This window comes from Pholis gunnellus (genome assembly GCF_910591455.1).
Source record: "Pholis gunnellus genome assembly, chromosome: 20".
NCBI classification, from domain to species: Eukaryota; Metazoa; Chordata; class Actinopteri; order Perciformes; family Pholidae; genus Pholis; species Pholis gunnellus.
In genome coordinates, this window is record NC_136547.1 from 7,427,485 (window position 1) to 7,439,423 (window position 11,939).

General features: G+C 38.2%; 2 protein-coding genes across 2 annotated transcripts; one reads left to right on the forward strand and one right to left on the reverse strand.

The window, feature by feature from the left end:
• The first annotated feature begins 3,127 nt into the window (after positions 1-3,127).
• tlr22 (toll-like receptor 22) lies at positions 3,128-7,271 on the forward strand. The gene is made up of 4 exons (XM_079181808.1): positions 3,128-3,261; positions 3,401-5,989; positions 6,448-6,565; positions 6,661-7,271. Exons 2-4 carry the CDS (start codon positions 3,463-3,465, stop codon positions 6,899-6,901), a joined length of 2,886 nt encoding a protein of 961 aa, XP_079037934.1. The 5' UTR covers positions 3,128-3,261; positions 3,401-3,462; the 3' UTR covers positions 6,902-7,271.
• On the reverse strand, positions 6,918-10,589 carry ccl20b (chemokine (C-C motif) ligand 20b). The gene is made up of 4 exons (XM_079181809.1): positions 10,429-10,589; positions 10,129-10,231; positions 8,904-8,978; positions 6,918-8,785 (listed from the first exon to the last, which is right to left on the reverse strand). Exons 1-4 carry the CDS (start codon positions 10,508-10,510, stop codon positions 8,725-8,727), a joined length of 321 nt encoding a protein of 106 aa, XP_079037935.1. The 5' UTR covers positions 10,511-10,589; the 3' UTR covers positions 6,918-8,724.
• Positions 10,590-11,939: the final 1,350 nt, after the last annotated feature.

Sequence of the window (11,939 nt, forward strand, 5' to 3'; positions counted from 1 at the left end):
ATGTGTGTTGAAGGAGAATCTACTCACCTTTCAAGCATTTCACACACACATATTACATCACAGTACGTTGCACACACAACTCAGTTATTCAAAAGGAAAAAGAACCAAGCACAGGAGGTAAAATCAGATCTGATCAGATTTGATTTGAGGTCATTGCAGCAGCAGCTGGAGGTGGATGTATGCACAGATAATATAGAGGCTGTAAAGCAGTGAGCAGAGCGAGGTTTCCTTTTCCAACTGAGACCTCTGCTGGTCACATACAGAGAAACTAAAGCTAGACTCACACTGGAAGCTGGTCTATATAGAGACATGAGAGCTGGCAACCTGTATTCATTTTTGTCTTTATTGGGACATGGCTGGATTTAAAACATGTTATTCTTTCTATGTTTTGCTTGGCTGAAGATAAACCAACTTATTTTGGGGATCTCCCTACTTTTCCTTTTTGTTTATTTGATCTAAATAACTATCAGATAGATTGCCAAGAAGGCAAGTACAGATAGACTGTTCATCTATTGCCAACTGTAAGTCGTGTGTTTTGTACTAATTATCAGATGTTAGCATGCAAACCCAGTAATAACAACAGGGAAAACATTATACTGTTCTTTTCTTCACTTTAGGCATGTTAGCAAGTTGGCGTTTTAACTCAAAGAACAGCCTCACAGAACTGCTAGCATGGCTGAGATGGTAGTAACCATTTTACTGTACCTGTTAAACTTCAGCATGTTAGCATTGTCTCTTTAACCACAAGTACTTTAAGCAATTTTCAACACTTTGTCAAATTTGTTTATTCACTTTCTTACAGGAGATAGTCAGAAGAGTGATACCACTCTCATGTTGGTAAGCTAAATATGAAGCTACTGCCAGCAGCCAGTTAGCTGAGCACAAATACTGGAAACAGCTAGCCTGGCTAACCTCTCCTCACTTAACTTGTCATATGTGATTTGTTTCTCTCTTCAAAAAGTGTAAAAGATTGATGAGAGGTAAATGAGAAGACTGATTCGACTGTCTGTTAAATATGAAGCCACCACCAACAGCCAGTTAGCTTAGCTTAGCTTAGCATAAAGACTGGAAGCAGGGGGAAACTGCAAGCCTGGCTCTATCCTAAGGCCACAGAATCCACCTACCAGCACCTCTAAAGCACTTTCTCATCAACTTTTTATATCTCATTTGTTTAAACCGTACAAAAGGGGTTAGGGTTAACAATAGATGAGAAGTAGATGAGAAGAGTTGATACTATATTCTGTTAAATGTGAAGCTGCCCGTTAGCTTTAGCTTTTCATAGGCCTTAAGAACATACTGAAGAGAGAACCAAATGCAGATATCAAGAGTTACCAACATAAAATCCTCACTGATCTACACTGTTCTTGTAAAACACACACATCCAAATCAATAAAATAACTGGAGTGGAATTAAAAAAAGATGGTTCTACATTTCTACAACAGTATATGCATATTTGTAATTTAGTTTTATAAAGAACTAGTCCCTCTCTGTGGGGTGCTTGTATTGTTGTGTTTACAGTCACTTGTCAACCCTTAACCGCTTTACTGGAATGTTCTTAATAAACTGTAAGGAAGTGAAAAAGGGATTAGAGAATATATGAACTTTCATAGAAGATCATTATCTCACGTTAAGGTGATAATGTCACCGGGGACATTATTAGATATCATTTAAATACATTTGTGAAAGAAATCACCCATAGTGAAGAGAGACGGATGTTGACATCTAAAAAACCAGCACCAGATTACAGCTAAATACTCAAAACATTTCACAGATTGTGCAATAGCGTAATATTGAGAAAGCTAAAGTTTTTATGAACCAAGAAGATGTTGAGTCACCATCACGTCAATAAGCCATACACAGAGTGACACCACTATTATTTCAAAATACTGCACATATTAAATAAAAGTGGATTTTTTCTATAGCAGGCCATGACACTGTAATGTAACACCAATGGCTCAGCAAAGACTTGACATGCTGAGTGCTCGGATTTCTGACTTTTAAAAACTTTTTCCACCTCAAACTGTTTCCATGCAAATAAGGAACAAAGAAGTCAAAGATTGTAAGCTATACGGATTTCGTCACGTTTGTTGACTGGCAAAGATTTTTACCACCAGTGGAGGAATGTAACTCAAGTACATTTTTAGCTATTTTGCTGTTACTTCACTACATTTTGGAGGCAGATATTGTACGTTTTACTCCACTACATTTATTTGTTAGCTTTAGTTAATAGTTACTTTGCAGATTCAGATTACTGTTACAAAATATATTTAACTAAGAAATTAGTATGTGCAATATATGTTATTCTGAAATGGGCCATTCTGCTCAATAAGTAATGTTCTACTTTTGAATGCAGGACTTTTGCCTGTTACAGAGGATTCCAGCCCTTCGGTGCTGCTACATTTACTTACGTAAAATATCTCACTATACTTATTCCACCACTGGTTACCACAACAACATTTATTTTCACTTTAAATGCTGATAATTTATTTTGAAATTCTTATTTATGTCAAATAAAATACATTTTAATTCATGCCTGAAACCACTCTCTTCAGCATTACACAGACACTTATGTAACTACCATCAATGTAATTACTCCGGCTCACACATAGTCCCCCTCTACACCTGTTTACTGATGCACCAAGTCTCTATCTCATGCTGTTTTAAAGAATTTGAGCTGTAAAATGAGATGCCTCAACAGACCTCATTTTCTCTGACTGATGAAAATACTGTATCTACCAGACAGCAGAGAAGAGGAAGTGCTGGTTCTTCGTTTGACACTCTCACACTTCATTCGTCATTAGTTGACTTTTTTTGAGGAAGCGAGTAAAACCACACTCCCCAGCATTTTACATAAAAAAGAAGTGAAAGACAGTGTACCAGTTTAAATAAAGGGAAAAAATATCAACATCTAACACGGATTAGAAGCTATTCTCAGAAATGTATTAATGTATGCGTTATATTCTACATGAAAAACTAGATAAAAGACAAATTTGGCTCAAAACTGCCATTTTCCTGAAGGCCCTGCCTTCAACTCTCACTTCCCCACTTGATCTGTACAAAAGAGGTCAGAGACGACAGGATGATGTTTACGATCGAGACGAACATGTTTCTCATGTTCACTGTCTATTACATGGCGAGAGATATCATTTCCATTATTTTCATCTGAGAGGAGCATTTTATTCAAACAAAGGAGGATAATTAAATTACAAGATCCTGTGGATATGACATCCGTGATTAATCAGCTCTTCTTTGTGTGACACAGTGAGTATCAGAAACCATTATTGAGTCATTTATAATAAGATTAATAATGTTCAGATGACATACATTTACCATAGTGTTCAAATTTCTTTTTCTTTTTGTTTCTTACTGTCCTTGATAGTTTGTTTTATTGGATTTTCAGGATCTCCAGATGGACTTTACATTGAGAGATTGCAATTCCTTGATTTAAAAAAAGATATAAAAATGGCTCCTGGAGGGATAGAGGACAAAACCATGCAAAAAAGAGGATCCGAATGTTTTAAACTGAGTTTTGTTTTTCTCTTGCTGAATATCAGCAGTTTTGTTGTTCCAGTCACAGGATTTTATCTGAAGTCTTGCCATATCAGTCACAACAACGCCATATGTACCAAGAGTAACCTCAACAAGGTTCCTCAAGATATTCCCTCAACGGTGCAAAGTTTTGACTTGTCCAACAACAACATTTCAATAATTCAAAGATCAAATTTTAAGAATTTTTCCGTTTTGACGCAGTTAGACCTGAAAAGCAACAAAATTACGCAGATACACCGAGGTGCCTTCGCCGATCTGATTTCCCTCAAGATATTCAATCTAAACAATAACAGGCTTGGAGAACTTGGAGATGATCTTTTTCAGGGTTTGAGCAACCTCACAGAGCTCAGACTCAGAAGTAATAACATCAAGTTGGTAGCATCCACCTGTTTTAAGTCCTTGACAAGCTTGACGTTTTTGGACATCTCCATAAACAAACTGTACCACTTGACAAAAGTTCACACTATATTACAGCAGCTGCCAAATCTACGGGAGCTGTTAGTGCAAAGTAACAATTTAACCACTTTTTGTTCGTGGGAACTGACAAACAGCTCGCTAAAACTCACTTCCCTTGATTTGTCTCAAAATCCTATTGCTGAATTCAGGATCACCGCGGATGTTTTTCCAAATCTCACCTGGTTAAACATCGGCCTCCCTTCTTCTAAAAAGACACAGATGAAATGGGACATTCGTAACAAGACTTTTCTTAGTCAAGTGTCTACTCTTGATATTAGTGGGCTTAAAATTGATAATGATACCAGGAAAATTTTACGAGAGAACTTCAACCCCTCACTGACTTCTCTGAGGATGAATAAAATGAATCATACATTTCTTATAGCACTAGTCAACGTTTCCTGCACCATCCCAACAGTGTCCAAACTCCAACTCAGACGTAACAACCTATTCTATATCAATGCACAATTCTTCCAGTTGTGTATTAACATAACAGAGATAGATTTAGCCAGCAATAACATGAAAACTATCAGTGAAGAGGCCTTCAGATCTATGCAAGGGTTAAAGATCTTGAGTCTCACTCAAAACAAACTTCCATGTGTTCCAGCTGCCATAAGGAATCTACCAACTCTCCAAGAGCTGGATCTCAGCAAAAATAACATCAAAACACTCGAATGCAATGATTTCACCAACCTGACAAAGCTCAGACAGCTCAGCCTTTTTCAGAATTCAATCTCAGCTCTCAAGAAGTGTGTCTTCAAGGATTTGATACAACTGCAAGTTTTAAAGCTAGAGAACAGCACCATCTCCGAATTAGAAGGTGCTTTTCAAAAATACCTGCCAAATCTAAAACAACTGCGTTTGAATCTGAATAAACTCACCATCATTAGACAAGGGGAATTTGCAGGCTTGCAGTCACTCCAGAACTTGTCATTAAATGATAATCAAATCCAAATACTTGAAAATGGGTCTTTTCTCGGATTAAGGAATCTTACTAATATTCAGCTGAACGCTAATAAAGTAAAGGAGATACACAAAGGTAATTTCCATGATCTGATCAATTTAGAAGTATTGGATTTGAGGGACAATATAATTAAATACTATAAAAGTAAAGCTTTCTCTGATCCACCATTTTCTGAGCTGTCCCGTCTGCAGAAGTTGGTGTTTAATGCAAATAACCGTAGGTTGAAGAGCTACCTGCCTTCCAACTTCCTTCAAGGTTTGACTAATCTTTTGGTTTTCAATGCCAGGAACGTTGAACTTCTATCCTTGCACAAAGACACGTTTACTTACACGCCTCGACTGCAAATACTTGACATTAGTTCAAATGACCTCAAGAATCTCTCCCCGGAGTTGTTTCACCCAATCCGAGGCCTTCTAAGCCTCTACATATCTAGAACAAGCCTTCAATCTCTAGATTTCTTTAAAGAAGCCAACCTTACTAAGCTGGAATTCCTGCAGGCAAGAAAGAATCAATATTCAGTAATCAGTGAGGAAGTTATAAAGTCCTTACCGGCTCTCGCTTACCTCGATCTTCAAGGCAATAGTTTTACCTGTGACTGCGATAACATCTGGTTCCGCAGTTGGGCAGATATCGACAAGCAAACACAAGTTTATGACGCCTACAACTTTGAGTGCAACTATCCTTCAAACTTTAAAGGTATGAAACTGTTGGACCTAGATGTCCGGTCCTGCACAGTGGACACAGAGTTCATCTACTTTATCTCCACCACATGCATGATCCTCCTGTTTATGTTGGTGTCCTTCACCTACCATTTCCTGAGGTGGCAGCTGGCCTACGCCTACTACCTCTTTCTGGCTTTGCTCTTTGACACAAAGCTTAAAAACAAGCAAGCTCCCAATCAGTACGACGCCTTCGTCTCCTACAACACCCATGATGAGCCGTGGGTCATCAGGGAGCTGTTGCCAAAACTGGAAGGGGAACAGGACTGGAGATTGTGTCTGCACCATCGAGACTTCGAGCCAGGTGAGACCTGGCATTGAACAACATGTTTAGCCGTGCTTGTGTATTGGCTTTTGGTATAGCAATTTCTGCCGGTTGGTTGGTTCAGAAACAGTGGCAGGGTTGAGGTTTGGGTTCAGTTTTTGGAGAGCAAGCAACATTGATAATCTGGCAACTGGCTGGGGTAAAGGGGTTGGTTTATGTATTGAAAGGGTGATTGGGGATAGAAACACAAACAATCAAACACAATTGTCAAGCAAACAGTCTGATTTGAGTGTGTACACTTGGCAAAACTGTATTCTGGCAATTAATATCCTAAGGCGCATGTTACTTTTATGTGTTGCTTTGTACTTTCATCTATACTCCAGAGGGTGTCACCATAGTACTCTTTGTACTGCACCATCAGAGGAACTAATGAGGCAAATTCAGACTTTTTTTTTTCCTGACCCTTTTCTTCTGCTTTTTCCTTCTCGCTTCCTCAGGTAAACCCATCATAGACAACATCACAGATGCCATCTACGGAAGCAGGAAGACCATCTGTGTGATCAGTCGCAGATACCTCGAGAGCGAGTGGTGCTCCAGAGAGATCCAGGTGGCCAGGTAAACATGTCAGCCGACACACGGCAGTTTAACACCCCACTAACTCTGTATGAAGCCAGTTTGTGTGACTGATCCGTCGATTCCTTCCGTTGTAGCTTCCGTCTGTTCGACGAGCAGAAGGACGTGCTGATCATGGTGTTTCTGGAGGACATCCCCATCGCTCAGCTGTCTCCTTACTACCGCATGAGGAAGCTGCTGAAGAGGCGGACCTACCTGAGCTGGCCTCGAGCCGAGGAGCACCCCGAGCTGTTCTGGGAGAAACTCCGCCAGGCTATGAAGACCGGAGAAGATCTTGGTGAGGACCGGTTCCTCCTCAATGTGGTGGACAGACTGTGATGGAAAGGAAATACAATCCTTTGATGTTTACAGACAGTGGACTTCGTTGGAGTCTTCTTGGAATTTGTTGGGTTGTTTTACCAAAAATTGCTATAAAATATATCTGAAGGAGGTTCCCGGGATTACTTTTTAATACCATCTTGATCAGCTGATCTTACTGGTCTAACTGAAATGGGAAATGAGGAGTCAGTTACCATACAACCAAACTGGAAGACCAAGTTATGACTAAGTACGAGTGAAATTAGTTTTTCCATCATGAGCTCCTCTAATGGGGCAGTGAACTAATAATGACAGATGATATTATAAATATTATATAGAACAGAATAAGATACTGTGGTCTAACAAAAAAAAAAAAAGAACAGACTAACAACAGATTGGTCCCATCTAAAATACTTTAGACAAATAAAACATCTGTGTCTCGATTGTCACGATAACTTGTACTGTATATATGAAGCAACTGGCGGGTAATCAGTAAAAATGTCACTTGGAAAACCGGCAAAAGCAATTTGTAAAAATGTATATTCTGAAAAGCTTTCCATTGATTATGCGGGAGGAAAAATCATTTAGTCTGTATTATTGTGTAACCAGCAGCTCACAATCTTGTTATTTTAATCTTTTTTATATTGTAAATGTTAAACTTTGTTTGTTCAACCCCTAAACCTAATTGCAAACTCTTTGCTGCCGAGCTTTGTTTAAACCCCCAGAAATGTATTTTCCCCAAAGTGTATAAATATAACAAATCTGTCGAATTACATTTTGGGGAAATGTGGTGAAAAACACATCTAGAATATTGTTGATTTGATGTCTTCAATGAAGAGCTGGATTAAGGTGATAAAAAACATATATGATGAAGGCAGACTGGGTCGAATACAATTATTTTAACTAGTGTAAAGCTATTCATAGTGAAAAAATGTGAACACTCTATGTTAAGGGGCTTAAAATGTATAATTTGTCATCTGACATGCATTTCATTTTCATTGATTTGTTCCTTTATTGGTCTATATAAGACAGGAACAGTGTACAATAAATGTTTTGCACCAGATATAGCACAATAATAACTTTCATCTGTTGTCCCTGGACACTTTTGAATCTGCTTTTTGGAATTATTGTTATTTTTATTACATTATCCATCATCAGCGGGATAACATTGTCTTCTTCTGGGTTAAAAACTGTGACAAATGTATAATATCAAATGCATAATTTTTCAATTGTATCCTCTTGTCTTTGTAATATTATTACTATTATATTGAGTCGACTGCGTATTTTAAAGTGCTGATTTTGAGTTTTACTCTGATTGAAATTCTGTCCTTTTATTGACTAATCACTGTAACGTAAGATCTGCAATGTACAGCAGATACGATGATTGTAATTCCTTTTTTGAAATACTTTTCAAATATAATAAATATGAAATGTGTGGACATATAGACATACACATGTATTATCAAACATGTATTTTAATAAATTCTTTGACAATATAAATTACAAGCAAAACTTCCCACTTCCATACTTCATTTCTCTGACCCAAAATATCAGAGTTCAGCAATATTTAATTAACATAACATATAAATATATAACATGCATATATACCAGTATATACTGGTAAACTCATAAACAATGTCTTCTTCATGTTTTTGTTGACGCTCTGTTGCTACAACGTACTGTTTACTGTGTATACTATGTACTACACTTTGCTGTTTATAAAACAGAACAAATATGAGATATAAGATAATAATTTACCTAAATCTAATTTCAGTTACTATCAGGGTTCTTAGGTGCATAAGAAATAGAGTCATGTGCTGCAGATATGAACTGCTCTGTGGAGCTTATGCTGACGTGGTGTTTTTCTTCGCGGTGATCTGACTGTTCTGCCTCTTCCTCCTCTCACTACACAGGAAAATGGAAACAACATTAATTTAGTTTAGTGCATGGTTAGAGCATCAAATGAAAAAGATTGCACAGAAAGACAGCATTAAGCACCCTAAAGGGACATGAGTGTACTCACTCGAGGCATTTCATCGCTCTCCGAGTCCACTTGGATGAAGGGTTAGCACACACGAACTTCATTGGAAGGTGGAATCTGTGGGAAAACAGGACTCGGTTAAGAAATGATGAAACATGAGACACATTACTGTGCTTCATTACACGGGAGGAACAGTTCCCCTCCCTGTGGTCTCATTCTAGTTTGTATATTAACCCCACAGTGTCTCTAAGACATATTTACTACAGTGACAGTCCACAGAGTCCTGCATCCACCTCTCCTATTCAAGAAACAAACTTTATAGTTGTTTAGCCTCTTTTTGTTGAGAAATTGTGTCTCTTTGGGGTCCTTTTATGTGTCTTTGTAGTAATTGTTTGGGGTCTTTTTGTAGTTATTTTTGTCTGTGGTTGTATTGTCCCCTTTTTTTTTTGGCCGTTTTGCATATTTTTTGGTCATTTTGAGTGTCTGTGTTGTTGCCATATGTCTGCTTGTGATCATCTTGAGTCTCTTTGTGGTTGTTTTGTGTCTCTTTCTAGTCATTTTGAGTCTCATTGTGGTTGGTACATATCTCTTCGAGTAACATTTCTTAGGTGAAGGCCTGGGGGGGCCACCTGACACTTTGAGCTGCTGGTCCTGTGCTAGTTAGGCCCATTCAGCAATCCATCCTTGCCTGCAGCAAATTATTGATTTTTGGTCACACTTTAACTGCCGGGGGAACACAAGCGAGGGAGTGTTGTGCAATTTAGACACACAAGCTAACCTGCTCATGCCTTGTTAACTTGAGTGCACTGCCATATTTCTATTTTCGGTACATTTAGTGGGTAAGTTAAGTTGTACGTAAGTCTGCAACTGCGACTGCACAGTAACACAATCATGCAGTACATTTTTCTATATCACTACAATAACTTATATTCTATTATAATTTATAATATGTCAAATATGAGAATTTACACTGAAACAAATTGAATATTTGGTGGTTTTGAACTAAAATCAGACAGAAGAAGACATTTGATTCAAGTCACCTTGTGCTCTAGAATCATGTGATGGGAGTTTTTTAACGTTTTAATTAAGAAAATAGTCTGCAGAATAATTGATGACCATTGTTAAACTGGCCTACACTATCTGTAAAGTTAACATTTATTGTTTCTTTCTTAATATTTCCACCTGGATCTACCTGTTACAGCCTGCTCCATGTGTTGCTGTTACTACTGTATTTTTAGAATTGCATGAGATCAAATCGTTTACTCACATAACGGCGTTGATGTCGCAGGAGTTGTTGATGGTCTGAATGGTGTAGCCCATCAGACTCTGGCATGACAGCCGGCGTGAGGTGTACATCATGCAGCAGCTTGCTGCAAAAATTGTAAAAAAAAATAAATACAGACAACCATGTCATTTTGATTCTGGGAACACAGCATTAACAAATATAGCTTTTGACAAATATGTTCATTTTGCTTATTTTTTAACTCTGAACTACACCATCTTAAATCTACTTTTCCACTGTTTGTGAGATCTTTAAGATTTTAAGATTTAAGAAGTGAAGACTTACCTGACTGTGTGCTGCCGATAAAGGTAGTGAGGATGACGAGGGAGCACAGAACTGCCAGGAGACAAACTTTGCTGCTTGCCATTGTTTCTTATGGTAGGAGTGCTGGCTGTACTGGTCTCAGTTTGTTGATGTAGAGGTTTAAATAAGTGGTGTAAAGCACCTGAAGGGATTCAGTGAGAGTGTGACGGAGACAGCCCTGCTCTCACTGCTTAAGTAGGGCGTCTCTGGGATTTTCCCCGTGTTTGGCAGGATTGTGTAATGCATGTTTCAGAATGTGGAAGTGAGCCAGATAACCTCCTGGCTCTCACCTCCACGTAGGACCAGGAAATACATTAGAAAATTGGCATTTGTAGCCTGTGGAAGTGATTGTAAATATCCAACCACCTCTATCAGTGTAGCACCACTAGAAATAACCAGAAAAGAGGACAAAACTCATACGGTGGACAAAAACAACATACATTAAATATGCATTAGGAATAAAATAAGAGCAAGAGGAATAAAATAAGATGCAGAATAAAGCATCATCAAGGCAGCCAACACAGAGATGTAAAGATAATATAAACTCAACAGCCCAAACACACACACACAAAATAACTATTAAAAAAAAAGAGTCAATGAATGCAGCTCTAGAAGATTGTATTTCACATTTTTTAAGAGCTGATAACCTGGCAAGGATTTGAATATCACGTTAATTGTCAAATATGAGAAAATATTTCAAAACATCACTTTGTTTAATGATCATTTTCTCAGTTCAAAAGCATCCATGGAGTTAAGTTCTCACAGCAGGAGTACACTTTCCTAAACTTCCCTAAAGTTATTCAATAACCACCTCCCTTGCAGCAGCGCGAAAGGAATTTCCTCATTGTGTGTGTGTGTGGGTGAGTCGCGTAGTGTATCTTTTCACCAACTTAGAAAAGACACACACTGATATCTACAGGTCAGATAACCTCAAGATAGTGACGACTCCAGTGTGAACATTTGGGGAAGAGGACTGACTCTAAAAGTGACCTGTCCACATGTGAATGGTGTGACAAGTTGAACGATAGTTTGAAAGGTGAGGAAGTGTTTTCAGGAGCACATACTTTTAAATAGCGATGTGTTCAGAAAGACAAACAGACGACTTTTATTGAGCAGAAAGTCCCTTGACTGCCATCAGATGTCATCAGAAGTGTTTCAGAGTGACACTGAGATCCAAAGGCTGTAATTATCAGAAGAATGAGGCTTCGACTACAGTGGCACGTGGCTACTGTTTAACCGGCATAAAACGTTGCATCACGAATGATTCTTGATGACATATGCCATTCTTGTTTACAGGTCATTCGCTGCTGTGTGGTCCTTAATTAACTTGTTTATCAAAGTTGTTCTTCCTCTAGATTCATTAATCATTACAAGGAAAACAGAATGGAGTGGTGAAGTGGAAAAGTCAATGTTGGTGTATATCTGTTGACCACGTTCGTCCCCTAACCTTAACCATGTGGACATTCTTGTAACCATCACAACAAAACTCTCCT

Coding starts and splice junctions, on each gene's coding strand:
- tlr22 (XM_079181808.1), top strand. CDS start 3,463: ATGGCTCCTGGAGGGATAGAGGACAAAACCATGCAAAAAAGAGGATCC. Junction 5,990..6,447: donor CCATCGAGACTTCGAGCCAG/GTGAGACCTGGC, acceptor TCGCTTCCTCAG/GTAAACCCATCATAGACAAC. Junction 6,566..6,660: donor AGAGAGATCCAGGTGGCCAG/GTAAACATGTCA, acceptor CTTCCGTTGTAG/CTTCCGTCTGTTCGACGAGC.
- ccl20b (XM_079181809.1), bottom strand. CDS start 10,510: ATGGCAAGCAGCAAAGTTTGTCTCCTGGCAGTTCTGTGCTCCCTCGTC. Junction 10,232..10,428: donor TATCGGCAGCACACAGTCAG/GTAAGTCTTCAC, acceptor CAATTTTTGCAG/CAAGCTGCTGCATGATGTAC. Junction 8,979..10,128: donor TGCGACATCAACGCCGTTAT/GTGAGTAAACGA, acceptor GTTTTCCCACAG/ATTCCACCTTCCAATGAAGT.